At 64.0% G+C, this 15,986-nt stretch overlaps 5 protein-coding genes across 8 annotated transcripts; 3 read left to right on the top strand and 2 right to left on the bottom strand.

The window, feature by feature from the left end:
• Positions 1-143: 143 nt before the first annotated feature.
• Positions 144-2,070, top strand: OGG1 (8-oxoguanine DNA glycosylase). Of its 3 annotated transcripts, XM_054640376.2 has the most exons (7): positions 144-401; positions 483-769; positions 846-1,025; positions 1,112-1,290; positions 1,366-1,507; positions 1,600-1,649; positions 1,724-2,070. In XM_054640376.2, the coding sequence occupies exons 1-7, from the start codon at positions 292-294 to the stop codon at positions 1,784-1,786; spliced, it is 1,011 nt and encodes a 336-aa protein (XP_054496351.2). In that variant the 5' UTR covers positions 144-291; the 3' UTR covers positions 1,787-2,070. The 3 variants fall into 3 exon arrangements, with proteins under 3 accessions (XP_054496351.2, XP_077040408.1, XP_077040409.1); XM_077184293.1 differs by lacking the exon at positions 846-1,025; XM_077184294.1 differs by lacking the exons at positions 1,112-1,290; positions 1,366-1,507 and having other exon boundaries at positions 846-1,111.
• CAMK1 (calcium/calmodulin dependent protein kinase I) lies at positions 2,017-5,700 on the bottom strand. The gene is made up of 12 exons (XM_054640375.2): positions 5,578-5,700; positions 5,040-5,153; positions 4,192-4,323; positions 3,893-3,967; positions 3,683-3,821; positions 3,459-3,585; positions 3,288-3,363; positions 3,081-3,193; positions 2,899-2,977; positions 2,714-2,801; positions 2,506-2,632; positions 2,017-2,428 (listed from the first exon to the last, which is right to left on the bottom strand). Exons 2-12 carry the CDS (start codon positions 5,123-5,125, stop codon positions 2,373-2,375), a joined length of 1,098 nt encoding a protein of 365 aa, XP_054496350.1. The 5' UTR covers positions 5,126-5,153; positions 5,578-5,700; the 3' UTR covers positions 2,017-2,372.
• Positions 5,701-5,967: 267 nt separating this feature from the next.
• Positions 5,968-9,020, bottom strand: TADA3 (transcriptional adaptor 3). Its single transcript, XM_054639929.2, has 8 exons — positions 8,457-9,020; positions 8,077-8,327; positions 7,808-7,913; positions 7,513-7,654; positions 7,266-7,369; positions 7,055-7,164; positions 6,736-6,921; positions 5,968-6,659 (listed from the first exon to the last, which is right to left on the bottom strand). Exons 1-8 carry the CDS (start codon positions 8,661-8,663, stop codon positions 6,467-6,469), a joined length of 1,299 nt encoding a protein of 432 aa, XP_054495904.1. The 5' UTR covers positions 8,664-9,020; the 3' UTR covers positions 5,968-6,466.
• A 162-nt stretch (positions 9,021-9,182) lies between these two features.
• On the top strand, positions 9,183-11,188 carry ARPC4 (actin related protein 2/3 complex subunit 4). The gene is made up of 6 exons (XM_054640191.2): positions 9,183-9,327; positions 9,518-9,636; positions 9,957-10,068; positions 10,141-10,236; positions 10,372-10,542; positions 10,975-11,188. Exons 1-6 carry the CDS (start codon positions 9,325-9,327, stop codon positions 10,978-10,980), a joined length of 507 nt encoding a protein of 168 aa, XP_054496166.1. The 5' UTR covers positions 9,183-9,324; the 3' UTR covers positions 10,981-11,188.
• Positions 11,189-11,338: 150 nt separating this feature from the next.
• Positions 11,339-15,737, top strand: TTLL3 (tubulin tyrosine ligase like 3). Of its 2 annotated transcripts, XM_054640190.2 has the most exons (10): positions 11,339-12,112; positions 12,237-12,548; positions 12,669-12,797; positions 12,865-12,979; positions 13,077-13,184; positions 13,438-13,606; positions 13,681-13,829; positions 13,905-14,151; positions 14,229-14,664; positions 14,739-15,737. In XM_054640190.2, exons 1-10 carry the CDS (start codon positions 11,711-11,713, stop codon positions 15,729-15,731), a joined length of 3,060 nt encoding a protein of 1,019 aa, XP_054496165.2. In that variant the 5' UTR covers positions 11,339-11,710; the 3' UTR covers positions 15,732-15,737. The 2 variants fall into 2 exon arrangements, with proteins under 2 accessions (XP_054496165.2, XP_077040397.1); XM_077184282.1 differs by having other exon boundaries at positions 13,518-13,829.
• The last annotated feature ends 249 nt before the right edge of the window (positions 15,738-15,986 follow it).

Consider the following 15,986-nt stretch of genomic DNA (forward strand, 5'->3'; position numbering starts at 1 on the left):
GCCGCGGCCGCTGCGGGCGGGGAGGGAGCGGGAGCAGGGGCGGGGCGGGCATGTGCGGCGGCACCGGCCCCGCTTCCGGCTGCGAGCGGAAGCCGGGGCGGGGAGCGGCGGGCGCTCCGCCCACGCGGTGTCTATATGGTGGGGAGTGGCGGGGCCGGGGGCACGGGCTGGGCTGCTCTGAGGAGGTGTGGGGCCGGGCCGGGGCTGTGGGGCAGCTGGAGGCGCAGCGCCGGGCGGTGCCTTGACCCGCCGCCCCCGTGGGCAGCGGCGCGCGGTTGCTCCCCGGCCTCCATGAAGCTGCGGGACGCCCCCTCCTCCTGCCCGTCCCTGTGGCGCTGGTTGCCGTGCCCGCCGGCCGAGCTACGCCTGGACCTGGTGCTCTCCTCGGGACAGAGCTTCCGGTGAGCCAGCCCGGGCGTCTCGCGTGTGCCCCGGCCAGATCGGCGCGTCCGAGCCGGCCCCGACCCCCCCGTGTGCGGCAGGTGGTGGGAGAGCAGCCCGGGGGCGTGGACGGGTGTGCTAGGGGGCCGCGTCTGGACACTACGGCAGGACGGGGACCGCCTCTGGTACACGGTGTACGGCGAGGAGGATGAACACGAGGAGGAGGAGGAGCGGGATGGGTGCCCCGCCAAAACAGCGAAGCTGAACGCCGCAGAGACGGAGCAGATCCTGCGTGACTACTTCCAGCTGGACGTGGGGTTGTCGGCCCTGTACCATGCCTGGGGGGCGGCCGACCCCCTGTTCCGCAAGGTGGCTAATGACTTCCCAGGTGAGGCGGCCCCGCGGAGCTACAAGGGATGGCCATAGCACCTGCTCGGCGTCCCCTCATCGCATCCTGCCTGCAGGGGTGCGGGTGCTGCGGCAGGACCCCGTCGAGTGCCTCTTCTCCTTTATCTGCACCTCCAACAACCACATTTCCCGCATCACTGCCATGATCGAGCGCCTCTGCCAGGCCTTCGGCCGCCGCCTCTGCTGCCTCGATTCCCGGCCCTTCCATGCCTTCCCATCCCTCTCGGCGCTCACAGGTCCACCACCACCTCGCTGCTGCCGCTGCGATATCGCCATGGCCTCGCCTGCACCCACTCACGTCCCTCTGCTGTGCCTCCCCCAGGTGCTGATGCCGAGGCCCGGCTGCGGGCGCTGGGCTTTGGGTACCGGGCCAAGTTTGTCAGCGGCAGCGCGCGGGCCATCGCTGAGGGGCTCGGCCCCGAGGGGCTGTGCCAGCTCCGCAGCGCGCCCTATGCCGAGGCCAGGAGGGTGCTGTGTGCCCTGCCTGGTGTAGGTGCTAAGGTGGGTGCCAGGACGGGGGTGGGACAGGGAGCAGAGAGCAGGCACTGGGGGCTGACTGGATGCTGCTGGTAGCAGGTGGCCGACTGTGTGTGCCTGCTGTCCCTGGACAAGGCGGAGGCGGTGCCTGTGGACACCCATGTCTGGCAAATCGCACGGCAGCGCTATGGTGTGGCGCTGGGTGGCAAAAGCCTCACCCCCCGGGCCTACCAGGAGATCGGTGAGGGCAGGGCTGCATCCTGATGTGGGGCCCTCAGGGATGGTAGATGGTGCGAGTGTACCCTCACACTGGTGTTCACCCTCTTTCTGCAGGCGACTTCTTCCGGGAGCTGTGGGGCCCTCGTGCCGGCTGGGCGCAGGCAGTGAGTACCCCTCCTTCCTGTCACCCTTGCCCACCACCCCAAGCCATGCCCACCCCATTATCTCCCCATTCCAGGTCCTGTTCTGTGCTGACCTCCGCAAGGGCCAGAAGCCAGCCAGCAGCCAGCATCAGGCCTGAGAGCTGAGGCTGGGACAGCCATGGGGGTGGACTCCTCTAGGGACACCCCAGGCGGAACAGAGACTTGAGTGGGACACTGCACCTGCTGCCAGCCTGGGATGGAGGAGTGTGGGCCGGTGCCTGTTGCTTGCCCCCTGTGTGCATGAGGGAGGCTGCTGCCCTGGGCAGTGAAGCTAGGGGGGGGTCAGGGCTGTGTCCAGCTCCCTCAGTGCAGAGCTGAGCCAAGCACCTTTGGCCTCTTGTCTTTATTACAAGCAATAAAATAGAAACATCCATTTGGAAAATTGTCCTTGAACATGCTGGGGTTGGGGGTGTGAGACAGTGGCAGGCCAGGTGTGGAGGGAGGGAGGGAAGGTGTGTGGGAAGGGGCCTGGGACAAAGCCCCAAGCTGGAGGGCTCTGTGTTGTGCTCCTGCCCCAATGCAAAACTCTACTGTGAGTCTGCAGTGGGGGCAGCTTCACATAACCAGGACAAGACAAGCAGGGTGCCTGCACATTATCTCCCCTGCTCCTGCACTGCAGAGCCCCCCACCCCACATGGCTGGACCCCCTTGGGCCCCCTTGGAGGCAGCTGTGTGGGGCCGTGCTCAGTCTGGTGGGAGACGCTGAGCTCTGCTTGGGGGTGGGTGCCCACACTCTGACCCTGCAGGGAGGAACAGGGTGAGATCGTGGTGACAGCCCTGAGGGGTCTGGGATGGGGATAGGGGGTTTGGGGCTCACCATTGCTGGTCCCCCCAACCAACGGTTCGCCGGGGCTCGTGGGAGTTGTCTGCCCAGGGATGTCCTGGCTGGTTCCCAGCTGCAGCTTTCTCATGTGCCTCACCACCGCCGTGGCATTGAAAGCTTGCTACTGACCCCAGTGTCAGCTTGTATGGGGTGCCTGAGGGGCTGCTGCACCCCCTAGCACCCACCAGCACCCCACACTCACCTTCCACTTGCTCTTTGCAAAATTCTTCTTGATCTGCTCACTCACTGACTGGTGGATGTTCTTGTCCAGGGCTGTGTCCCCGGCAATCCTGGAGCAAGAGAGAAGTCAGCCAGGGCACCCCTATCCCATGGCTGCTGTGGGGTGAGCTGGAGAGGGGGGCAGACAGCAATAGGTCTCGCCATTACCAGGGATGCTGCAGGGCTTGCTCACAGGTGAATCGCTTGCCAGGGTCCTTCTCCATCAGGTGCTGGATAAAGTCCTTGGCTGGAACAGAGCATGGAGCAGCTCTGACTGTCCTCTATTCCTCTGAGTACTGTGAAGCCACACCAGGCTCACAGGCCCCACTGCCCTGGTGGTCCCAGCTCACCTGAGTCTGAGATATCATCCCAGTAGGGCGAGTCAAACTCGTACTCTGCCTGCAGGATCTGCTCGAAGAGCTTGGCATCGTTCTCATCATAGAAAGGGGGGTAACCACAGAGCCTAGAGGGGCAGTGGGGAGGGGGCTGCTGGTCCCAGGCAGCCGCAAGGTGCCAGGCCTCCAGGAGGGGAGGGGCGTGGGAGGGGGGATACGTACAGGATGTAGGCGATGACTCCGATGGACCAGCAATCCACTGCTTTGCTGTAGGGCTTCTGTGCTAGCACCTCAGGGGCTGGGGGGGATGGCAGCAGTGAGGGGGTGACCCCAACCTGTGTGGGGATCCCAACCCCACACCTAGGGTGGTGGCAGCCCATGGCAGGCGCTCACCCACATAGCCAGGGGTGCCGCAGGCTGTGGACATGACACTGCCACAGCCCTCGATCTTGGACAGCCCGAAGTCGCTGATCATGATCTTGGAGTCCTCATCCATGCTGTAATAGAGCAGGTTCTCGGGCTGTGAGGAGAGGAGGGTAGAGGGAGGGGTGACACTGGGGTGTCCTGCTGCCTGGTGCCATGACAGTGCTGTGTGTGTCCCCCCCTCAGCTGCTCACCTTCAGGTCACGGTGGACGATGCCCATGTCGTGCAGGTATTTGACGGCGTCGAGGATCTGCCGGATCAGGGCGCTGGCGTCGCGCTCAGTGTAGAAACCCTTCTCCACAATGCGGTCAAAGAGCTCCCCCCCCGAGACCCTGCAGGGATGGGCAGCACCTGTCAGCATGGCCCCCCCCCCGCCCCTCAGGAGTCCCACAATGTCACTCACAGCTGCATGATGAGGTAGAGGTGGGTGCCACTCTCGTAGATGTCATCCAAGGCCACGATATTGGGGTGCTTGATTCTGCAGGGGGAGGCACAGGGGGGTGGTGAGAGGGCACTGGGCTGCCCCCACTCCAGCCCCCAGGGGACAGGGAGCAGCCAGGCTCCGTGCCGCAGGTCATCACGCGCCGCTGGCTATTTTGGGCACTGGCAATAACACGCAGCAACGAGTGCTGGCACTGGGGGGCTGTGCCGAGTGGGGGGCACAGAGTGAAACCCCCACCCCGGTGCTGGGATGGCCCCTACTTGTGGAGGACGGCAATCTCGTTCTCAATGCTGGTCTCCTTTCCCTCTAGTGCCTTCTTGGCAATGCACTTGATGGCCACGAGCTTCCGCGTCGCCTTCTCCTCCGCCAGGACCACCTCGGAGAAGGCCCCCCTAGGGGGGTGAGGGATGAGCAGGGCACGGCAGCCCCAGCCGGAGCGGAGCTGCCGATGCCGCCATGCCACGATTGTCATGGCGACAGGCAGAAAGTCCAGCTATTTATAGGAGAAAAGCAAGCAGGAGCGGCTGGCTGGGATGGCCGGACATGGACCCTGCCAGCGATAGGATGCCTGGAACCCTCCGCCCTCCCAGGGTGGCTGCACCATCCCCATATCAGGCAGGGTAAGGCTGTGGTGTTGCCGAGGTTGAGCTGTGCTGGGGCTGAGCCCCTATGTGGGTTGGCTGCAGTATCCCTCTGCTGTGCCATCCTGGAACACCCAGGGCCACCCAGGAGCCAGCCAGAGCTGTTGGCAGTGCCCAGGTGGTGAAGAGACAGGAGGGACAGGCAGTGTGTCCGCTGTGCTGGCCTCTAAGCCCTGACATAATTAACCTGCTAATCCAGCCTAAGAGCCTTACCATGTCGTGGGCACTGCCAGGAACCCCTCTGCCAGCAAGGGGACCACCCTCAGGTACCCTCAGCACAGCCCAGGAACCAGCCAGTGCCAGAGGGAGGTGGCAATTGTGCCCCACAGCATGTCCCCTCAAATGCAAGTCCCACCTTGGGCAAGGATTTGAGCTGGTTCCATATGGAGGGTTGGGCAAAGCCTGAGGGGCCAGACCCATCACTAGAAGTCACTGTCACTGGCGTGTCACCCCAGTCTGCAACTCACGTGCCCAGGACATCTCGGAAATCATAGATCCGCTGAATGTCATCGACCCTCTTCTTCCAGCTGGGCCCATCCTGCCCCAGCGGCATTGTGCCCTGTAGGGCCACCCACTCCCACCTGTGACACGAGTGGGGACAGGTTGTCAGCGTGCTGGGATGGCATGGAGACACGGGGATGACAGGGTGCTACGGGGCGGTGGTTGTCATCCTGGGGTGATGGGAACAAGCTGTGTCGACGCAGGAGTTTTGGCGTAGATTGTCCCAGTGGGGGAACGTGCTGGGAGCCTCCCGATGCCCGCCCATGGGGCGGGTGCGGGGCGGGCAGGCAGCGGGAGGGCTCCAGACACACGCGTAGGTGCCCGGGGGGTCCCCACCGCCATTCCCCACGCCCGCCAGCCGGCACAGCGGCGCCGGACGGGACACGCGTGGGAGCGGAGCTGCGTGGCGCGGGTGATGCGCAGCTCCGCCGCCGCTACTCAGTGTCCCGCGTGGGCACGACCTCCGCGCGTGGGCACGCCGCCCCCGCCCCGGCCCGCCCTTACCGACGGCCCCGGCCCCGGGCCCCGCGGCGGAGCAGCGGCGACTCCTCCCGGCGCGGCGCCGCCGGACAGCGCTGACGTCACGGTGAGGGGCGGGCAAGCGCGCGGCCGCTGCCAATGGGAGGGGGCGGCTCGGCCGCGGTGTCGGGGAGAGAGGACACGCGTGACCGCGGCGCGCGTGGACACGCGGGAAAAGCGCGGGGAGGGCGGCGAGCGCGGCGCGGCATCACCCCCAGGCTCCCCCCGCAGCTGCTGTGGGGATGCGAGGGCATCCCTTGGGGAGACACGAGTAGAGTGCAGGACAGACCCAGCCCTGCCACTCCTCGCCCCCCTCCCCAGACCGAGCCCATTCCCCACCGCCGGGCAGGGCTGTCCCCCAATGTCACCACACCGTCAACTGCACACGGCTGCCTTTATTGCCGGTGCTCACGGCAATAGAAACCACCGGAACATGGAGAGCTTGGCGACCCACACACCAGGCCCCTCACCCCTCCAGCCGCTTCCCCTCACCACTCCCCCCAGTCCACCCGTGGGGCTGGGATTTCCCCCTGCCCCGCATCACAGAGAGGGACACGGGACCGTGGGAATCACACCATCACATTTAGCCCCTGCAGTGACCTGGCTGATGTCACCCGAGTAACAGGGGAGTGCAGGGGGGACATAGGAGTGGAAGGGAGGGACCTCCACAGCTCCACGGGGTGCCCAGCTTGGGTCAGTGACAGCCCTACACAGGGAGGAGACAGCAGCTGGGCTCCTTCATCCGAGTAGGGAGGCTGAGCACACTCAGGGCGTGGGGGAGGCTGTGCCAGTTCCGTCCTGTGGTGGCAGGGCTCAGGCAGGGCAGCCCCCTGCGGGTGAGGTCCACACACAGTGGGGGGGTCCTTGGTCCCTGCTACCCATCTAGCAGCTTGAGGATGCTCTCCCTCTCCTTCAGGGTCTTCCAGGCCTGGTCCTTTTCCTTTTTGGTGGGCGTGCGCTTCTTCTGCCGGGCAGCCATGATCTTGCGGAATGCATCCATCACCTCGTTGTCAGCCATGCGGACACGCTGCCGCAGCTCCTGCCGATGCAGCTCCTCCTTGGCCAGCCTGGGGGGCACAGGGGGGTGTCAGGCACTGCAAGGCAGCCCCCTCCCTGCACCCACCCCAGCCTGCTGGCTCTCACCTCAGCAGCTCGTGCTTCTTGGTGCGGTTGTGTGCGCTGAGTGCCTTTAGCTCTGCCTGCCTCTTGCGTAGCTCAGCCAGCACCTCGTCCTCCGAGTCCTCAGCCGGACGGTCCTCTGACTCCAGCAGGCCCTGGGCCACCAGCTCCTCCTTGATCCGCCCCTCCAGTGACTTGGTGTGGGGGACACTGCCAGGGTGGAGAGTGGCTGCTGCCCACCACACGCCCTTTGCTCCCTGTGACTCGCAGTGGCAGGGAGCCAGCGGCGTGCTCGGTGCACCCGCGGGCAGTGCTGAGCTCTGGGCCCGCCCCAGCTGCTCACCTGAAGGGCTTGTTCTGGCTGCGGGGAGATGTGCCAGCACCGTCAGCTCCCGAGTCCTTGCCGGTGATCTCGGGGATGGGGGAGTCCTCAACAGGGGAGATGATGTTCTCCTAGCACAGGGAGCACCAGGGAAAGGTTACAGTGCTGGGTTTTGGCTGCAATGCCCTACAGTGCCAGGCCACCATGGCACAGCACCATCAGAGCCCCTCACCTCCACAAGGGCCTGCAGGAGACGCTGTGTCAGGGGACCAAAGGGACACCCATCCTCTGGCTGCTCGTGCTGGGCTTCTGACTTCTTCAGGAGGGCATCGACATCTAGGAGCAAGCGGGAGAGAGGGAAAAGCAACCCCAAAGACACAGAGATGAGCAGTGGGCCAGAGCAACCTCAGCCTTTCTTGGGCCTGGCTCCATTGGACTCCCAGCCCCTCTGGGCAAAGGCAGGGGTGGGATTGGGGCACCTTTAGTGTCCAGCTCAGTCAGTGGCCCCAGGACACCTTTCTTCTTGTCAGCAGCAGCTGCAGCCCGGGCTCCATCCTTCTGCTCCTCCAGCAGGTCCTCTTGTGCCCAGCGCTGGGAGTAATGCTTCCCCAGAGGTGGAATCTGCAAGAGCAAGGCTCAGCACAGCTCCTGCAGCCTCTGCCTTGTCTCCCAACTCACCAGTGCCACGGCAGCATCCCAGGCAGGAACAGTCACTGTGAGGTGCCAAAGGGGATGGGGAGAGAGGACAGAGGAAGGGGCTTAGGAGCTTTTCACCTTGTAATGCTCAGCCTCGTCCTCCGGCGGCTTGAGCAGCTCCTCCAGGACTCTGACCTCCTCGTTGGTGAGATCAGCACAGTACGGCTCCACCGATGCCCAGAACCTGCAAGAATGGATGAACTGTGAGAGGGAGCTGCAGGGGAGCAGGGTGACACATGTCCCCTTTCCCCATGTGGCCCCTCTTCTCTCGGGCTAGAGGCAGCCCTTGTGCCATGTGCTCCAAGGAAGGAGAAAGATGATCCCAACACCTCCCAACACCCACACACCTGTTTGGAGCATCATTTTTGGGGATGCGGGGCACATCAATGGGATCATCCTGGAACTCGTATTCCTGGATCTTGGGCTGCAGGTTCTTAGACTTGGGCCGGCCGGGCCCAGGCCCAGTCCCATGGCCCCCTTTGCCCTCCAGCTTCTGCTTCTTGGGCTTCCCATGTTTTACAGATGGGCCCACATCGTGGTCCTTGCTCAGCTTCAGGAACCGCCGGTCGCCCTTCTTATCCTGCCAGTCCGTCAGGATCTGGAAAAGAGTGGTGTCCCATCAGGTCCTGTGCCCAGCACTGGGCAGGGGCAGATCAGAGGCAGCCCCTCGGTGGGAAGGAGCCAGACAGAGAGTCCGTCCCTGACCCAACGCGGGCGGCCCCAGCACCTGTGTCTCAGCCTCCAGGACGCGAAGGCGGCGGCTGGCAGAGGACAGCAGCGTCTCCAGCTCCAGCTGCAGCGTGTCCAGCTCCTCGATGCCGATGCCATCGTCCTCCGAGCGGGCCAGCACGGCCGTGTAGCGGGGACACACTTTCACGTGGTCCACCGACTTGAAGTCATGGAACTGCAGCGGGCAGTCCTTCAGCTCGCTCATGGTGGCCGGGCACCGAGTGGGCTCTGGGGGACCGACGGGAACACGGGGGAGCCGGGGACGGGGGAAGCCGGCAGGGAATGGAATGGAGTGAGGGGCTACGGAGGGCCGGGGGGCATCGGGGCTCTGTGGAACCGGGGTAGGGATCACCGGGGCGCTGAGAGGAACGTGGGGAGAATCACCAGGGCGCTGAGGGAACAAGGCGGGGGGAATCACCGAGGCGCCGAGGAACCCGGCGGGGGGATCACCGGAGGGAGATCACCGGGGGGTGGCGGGGACGCGGCGGGGGCGGCCCCGGGGCGCTGCGGAGGCCGCGGGGCCGGGTCTGGGCCGGGCGCCCCTTCCGGCCCCGCGGGCGCCCCGCCCCTCATCACCCATTCGCCGCACCGCGCCCCGCGCCTCCGCTCATTGGCTCAGCCCGCCCTCCATCTCCCTTCCCTAATATGGTAGCGCTGACAGGCCCGTACCAAGCGCGGCGCGGCGCGGGGGGAGCCGCGCGAAGTCTCGCCGCCGCCACCCGGCTCCGTGCCGCGGGGGGGGCCAGGCCGCAGGGCGGGAGCCTCCTGCCGCCCCCCCTCCCTCCCGCCGCAGTGGGAGGTGCCGCGCATCCCGGAAGAGGTGATCAGCCACTTCCGCCTGGCCGGCCCGGAGCTCCGCTGCCACCATGGTAGGGCGGGGGGCGCCCCGTGAGGGGCGGTGGCAGCGGGGAGGCCGGGGAGGGTCGGAACCGGGGCCGGCGGAGTGAGCGGAGCTGCGGGGGCAGCGGGCTGCTGGTCGGGGGCTGGGGCAGGGGCAGGGGGAAAGACCCGACCCCGGGCTCCGGTCGGGGGTCTGACGCCGCCGCCGTGTCCCCGCAGACTGCCACGCTGCGCCCGTACCTGAACGCGGTGCGCGCTACGCTGCAGGCCGCGCTGTGCTTGGAGAACTTCTCCTCGCAGGTGGTGGAGCGGCACAACAAGCCCGAGGTGGAAGTCAGGTACGGGGGCGGGAGGGAACACCAAGAGAGCCCTGCAGGGCCCTGGCTGCCCGCCCCGGGGGCCGCTAGCCCGTTCCTGCCGTGCCTTGGCCCCCCCCAGCCCTTAGGCGCAAGGCCGGTGCCGGCAGGGAGCCGGGGGAGCTGCGGGGAGGAGGAAGGGGATCTAGCTTGGGACCGAGGAAATGTCTGCCCTGAGGAGGAACATCTTCGGGACACAGGAACATCCTGTAGCAAAGCCCCCACATGCCCCTGATCTCTGCGGCTCCCCTTCCCTGTTTCCCACAGTAAATGAGTCACTCCTGCCCTCCCTCTGTTCGCAGGAGCAGCAAGGAGCTGCTGTTGCAGCCGGTGATCATTAGCAGGAACGAGAAGGAGAAGGTGCTCATCGAGGGCTCCATTAACTCCGTGCGCGTCAGCATCGCCGTGAAGCAGGTGAGGGGGGTTCGGGCAGGGGACTGGCAGCTCAGCCCGTGGGGAAGCCTCACTTCCCTTTTCTCTTTCCAGGCTGACGAGATCGAGAAGATCTTGTGCCACAAATTCATGCGCTTTATGATGATGAGGGCTGAGAACTTCTTTATTCTGCGCAGAAAGCCTGTGGAGGTGAGGTGGCAGGGAGGGGACAAAGCAACTCCTGGCTCTGCTCCTGGCACTGGGAGGGTGTCCAGTGCAGAACTGGGATGCGAGCTTGCATGGCCAGCGTTTGGGTGCTAAACCCTAGGGTTTTCTCTTGTGCAGGGTTATGATATCAGCTTCTTGATCACAAACTTCCACACGGAGCAGATGTACAAGCACAAGCTGGTGGACTTTGTCATCCACTTCATGGAGGAGATTGACAAGGAAATCAGCGAGATGAAACTCTCTGTCAATGCGAGGGCCCGCATCGTGGCAGAGGAGTTCCTTAAGAATGTGAGACTCTGAAATGGGAGGAGGGGTCTCTGATTTTGGGAGTGGGGTGTGGGGTCAAAGCCAGTGTGGCCCTTGTGCCCAGAGTCCCCCAGTCCCATTAGTGAGGACAGGGTGACACCCTCCCCAAGGAACCTCTTGGGGACAGGGAGGAAAGGATGCCAAAGGTGCTTGTATTCCCTTTGCTTATGAAGTGCCAGCTTTTGAGACCCCCAGAGCTTGCTCAGTGGCAGCAGCAGCCTTAGGGGATGAGACCCTTTTGGTGGGTGCTGAGATGGATGTGCAGTGCCTGGGGAGGCAGCAGGAGAAGCTGAGCACAGATCCCTGTGAGCAGTGGCCACCCTCAGCCTCCATCCCAGGTGCCAGGAGGGTGGTGAGGGTTCTCAGAGCACTGCAAGCAGGGACTGGACTAACAGCCGTGTGTTTTCTCTCCAGTTTTAGGCCGTGGTGCAGGACCCCGTGGCTCCCCTGTGCTTGTGCCCAGCGGGCACTGTGCCTGTGCCTGCTCCCGTTTCTCGAGGATCGCCGGGCGGGGCCGGGCCCTGCCCGCCCCTCTCTGGGCTGGGCGGGAGCAGCCCCTGCTTGCGGCAGCGCGGCCCCGCCGCCGCCCCTGTCTCGTCTTGTTTTTTAAACGGTCTTGTTTGCTGTACCCACCGCCTCTGTCTCCTCCCTCCCGCCGCTCTGGGCCACACCGGGGGATGGGGGAGGGCATGGAATGGGAGCAGGAATGGAACTGGAGGGGCACAGTCCAGCAACAGCCAACAGTGGGGTCAGCCCTGATGGTGTGTGAGGGGCCATGGGGGGTGTCAGGAGAGTATGAAAGGACTTGAAGTTGCCCTGGGGGTAGCAAGGAGCTTGGGTTGTGGGGCACGCAGGATTTTGTGCAGGGTGTAAGGTTTGAGTGGGGGATGGCTGGCTGTGGATGTAGGGGGCTGTTTGTGTCCCCCCTTGTGTGCAGTGGAGCCATCATGGAGGCTGGAGTTGGGGCTGTGACATCACAGTGGTGCTGGCGTTGGGGAGCCATGTCCTGCATTCTAACATCAGTGGTACTGGGGTTCAGAGGCCATGTCCTGTGCTGGACTCCGACTTCAGTCCCCAGCAGGACAGGGGAATAGGCTAAGCTGCTTGGCACAGAGGAGGAAGAGCCACCCAGAGCTCTCCTCAGGCTGCCATGGGACAATGTGACCCAGAGAGCAGCACTGCAGGCACACAGTCCCCCAGACAGGGACAATACTTGAGCAGGGTACACTTCAGCCACCTCATGGCCCAGGAGGCTGGGGACAAGGGTACAGTGGGGTATCCTGGGACTGTGCACTGCAGCTGGGACGCTGGCACAAGGCTCAGCAGGTCGGAGACTACCCTTTCAAGGGCCCGAAGGTCATGCCAGAGGCAGGCAGGTCAGTGCTTTCTACCTCTCCATCCCTACCCTGTGGGAGTGGGGACAGTGGGCTCAGACAGGGCTGTCCTCACAGGGCATTCAGCAGCCACCACCAGCCACCAGGTTCGCTGCCAGCACTTGCTTAACCTTGAGCAGATCAAGAGGGCCAAGCTGCATGTGGAGATGGCCATTAAGGTGAGGGACCCGATTTCACAGCCCTCAAATGCCACCTGCTTGCATTTATTGCGTTTCTGGCTCAGGAGAGCCAAGCCAGAGGAACAAGAACTGGGGCAGGCTGAGCCCACTGGTCTCTGCACAGGAGAAGAAGATCTTCATGGTACAGGGCCCCTACCCCATCATCCGCCGCCTGCTGCGAGCCCGGGGCTGGGTAGAGAGGAAGGCACCCAGCACGGGCAGGCAGCTGGAGCAGCACTGCGGTGACCAAAGCAGGCAGCGCCTGCACACAGCACCAGGCAGTGGTGGTGCTAGGCAGAGGGAGGTGCTGCTGAACCCACGTGGTGTGGCACAGCCTGTTCTGGGGACCACCGACCCCCTGCATTACCCGTGGCTACCTGCTGAGAAGGAGGAAGAGCAGTGTGATGAGGACCCACACGGCATCCATGACCTCATGGTTAGCACAGAGGGCTGGGGCTGAGCTCTGCCACTGTCCCAGGCTTGGGCACAGCCTTGGACAGGGCACGAGGGTGGGATGGGGGCTCTGTGTCCCACCCTGACTTCCTCCCTCCGCCAGTCCTACCTGGCACGGGACCAGTTGCCAAACTTCATCTGGACCAACTTCCTTGAGACCATTGACCGCCAGCTGCTGCGGGATGACAGCGTGCTGAACCACTATGCCCGGGTGGATGCATTCACCACCAAGGTGGGAGGCTGGAGCCTTTGGGCAGGGGGATGGGGTCCAGTAGGCACTGACAACTTCCTCTAAACAGGAGGGCCTGTGCCTCAGCCTACAAAACCTGCCGTGGATTGAGCAAGCTGACCCCAATGCCTTCTTCCCCCGGTGCTACCGGCTGGGGACCAGAGATGATCGAGAAGCTTTCATTGGTGAGCTGAAGGCTGTTGCCCTCCTGTCCCTCCTTGTGCTCCCACTGCCCCAGTGTCCTGCGCAGGACTGGCTGGGGATGATGCCTCCCTCTTGCAGAGGATTTCCGCCTGACAGCAGCACGCAGCCTGCTCAAACTGGCCCTGGAGGAGGCTGGGGACAGGCCAGTGAGGACTGAGCAGGTCCCAAACTCTGACAATGGGGAAGGTGAGTACATGAAGCTGGGCCTGGGGATGATGGCAGAGAGTATAGAGTTAGGGACAATGGATGGCTGAGCTTGGAGATACAGCCTCTGCTCATGGCTGTGGCCTGGGATCCCCCACTCCCTCCTACTAGCCCAGCTTATGGGTGCTCTGCTCCCAATACCATCCCCATGCACCCAAAGCCACTCATCCTACAGGGAGGCTCTGTCCCCAAAGCTGGCATAGGAGTCACATCTCTCAACCCAAGCATTCCACAGCACAGCCAGGCTCCCCCCTGTACCCTGAGCTGGTGGAGGAAGCCCTGGAGGTCTGTAAGCAGCACCTGGGCGTTCTGCAGCACGAGGACATCGACAGGAACACCCCGTCCCCCTGCAGGACATGCATCGACTGGGACAACTTCCTGCAGCAATACTACCGTGTGGCACAGTGAGTGCTGACGAGGATGGGGGGACAGGGGGCACCGTGGCAGGGCTGCTGCTGAGGCCCCCTTCCACCCACAGTGAGGGGGCAGGGCTGGTGCTGACCAGGCAGCAGCGGAAGCAGTGCCAGAACCTGCTGCAGAGCCTGGCAGAGAAGCTGCCCCAGCTTGACATGGAGGGCAAGCTCAACGTCTGGATCCTCAAGCCTGGTGCTGAATCCCAAGGCAGGGGTAAGGCTGGGGGAAGTGGGGAGCACACAGAAGTTTCCTATTTAGGAGGGGTCCTACTATGACTGTTTTTTCCAGGCATCATCTGCATGACGCGGCTGGAGGAGATGCTGCAGCTGGCATGGAGCTGCACAGCACCCTCAGTGCAGGTGGGCAGATGGGTGGTGCAGAAGTACGTGGAGCGGCTGCTGACCATTTTTGGCACTAAATTCGACATCCGGCAATGGTTTGTTGTGACTGACTGGAAGCCACTGACTGTCTGGTTCTACCAAGACTGCTACCTGCGCTTCTGCTCCCGGCCCTTCTCCCTGCATCACCTGGAGCGGTGAGTGCCCACACCCTGGCTCCCCACACCCCAGCACCCCGGCGCCCCCTGACCCAGCCCCGCTCTCCCTGCCCCAGTGCCAGGCACCTCTGCAACGTCTCCGTCCAGAAGTGGTACAAGACGTCACCAGACCAGGACCCCCGTGTGCCCCCCGACAAGATCTGGTCAAACAAGCAGTTCCAGGAATACCTGGCACAGGTGGGGCAGGGGGATGCTTGGCACAAGGTGCTGGTGCCCGGCATGAAGGCGGCGATCCTGAACGCTCTGCGCAGTGCCCGGGACCGGGTGCGATTCCGCAAGGGCAACTTCGAGCTCTATGGGGCCGACTTTGTTGTTGGGGAGAACCTCCAGCCCTGGCTGCTGGAGATCAACTCCTGCCCCACCATGAGCCCCTCCTCGGCAGTGACCCGACAGCTCTGTGCCAACGTCCAGCGGGACACGCTGTGCCTCGTGCTGGACCGCAAGGACAACCCCACCTGTCCCATTGGAGCGTTTGAGCTCATCTACAAGGAGGTAGGCTGAGGGGAGGGGGCCAACATACCCCCCAGACACCCTGAGCCCTCCCAACACCTGCTGTCTCCCTGCAGGCAGCTGTGCCCAAGCTTCTGTCAGGACGTGTGAAGCTGCTGGTCAAGGGCTGTTCCCTGAAGAGCCTCCAGTCAGCACAAGAGCAAGCCCAGGACCAGCCCCCCACCACTCTTCAGGACCCTGTGTCCCCAAGGGCCAGAGACACCCGTGTCCCCAAGCGAGCACAGCGTCATTTCTCCACCACTGCGCCCAGTGCCCGCAAGCTCCCTGTGTCCCCAAGGGCCAGAGCCACCCATGCGCGTAAGCGAGTACAGCGCCATTTCTCCAACTCTGGGCCCAGTGCCCGCAAGCTCTCCCTGTCCCCAGGGGCCAGAACCACCCAGGTGCCCCGGAGAGCACGGCATCCATCTCCTACCATGGTGCCCAGTGCCCCCAAGCTCTCCCTGTCGCCAGGGGGCAGAACCACCCAGGTGTCCCGGAGAGCACGGCATCGATCTCCTACCACAGTGCCCAGTGCCTACAAGTGCTCTGTGTCCCCAGCGGGCAGAACCACCCAGGGGACCCAGCCCAGAGCAGCAACAAAGAAGCTGCCTCCTCTGGAGCAACAGAGCCACTGCCCTTCCACCAGCTCTGAGCCCCCAGCACCACCAAAGCCTCGGGCCTCCCCTGCTGGGAGCCAGGGGCTGCCACGGCTCAGTCACCCACCTGAGCAGCCCCGGATCAGTGTCTGTCCCCTGGATTGGGTGCCGATGCCACCACCCCGGGGAACCCCCAGAAATCCCTGGCTAACCCAAGGTTCTGCACGCTCCTTCCCTCCTGCCAAGCCCCTGCAACAACCTCAGTCTGCACAGAGCACCACCCCGTGCCTGGAGCAGAAGAACACAGCAGCTCCCAATGGGATGCAGAAGACTTGGGACACTGAGACAGCCCCAGGAGTGGACAGCACCCTGCCTGTCCTTGCTGAGTCAACACCGGCTGCCTCTGATCCCAAAGAGATCCCACTGCTGTGTCGTGGTACCCAGCTCCTCCCACGCTTTAAAATGATTCTATGATAAGGAGTCTGTCTTGGACCTTCTGTGTGTGAGAGCTGTGGGGAGAGCTAGGACTGCCCCTGGGATGGGGCTGTGGGTGGGAACTGGGGCTGCCAGGGCAGAGAGCAGGCAGGAAAAGCTGCCTCAGCTCCTGCCTATGGTTGCCCCTGCCAAACAGAGCTGCGGTGGGTGATGACGCTGCTGCATTCCAGCACTTGGAACCAGGGCAGGCAGAGAGTGGCAGCAGGGCTGGTGCCCCCAGAGGCACAGCCAGGA

Source organism: Agelaius phoeniceus, chromosome 11, assembly GCF_051311805.1.
Source record: "Agelaius phoeniceus isolate bAgePho1 chromosome 11, bAgePho1.hap1, whole genome shotgun sequence".
Classification (NCBI taxonomy): Eukaryota; Metazoa; Chordata; class Aves; order Passeriformes; family Icteridae; genus Agelaius; species Agelaius phoeniceus.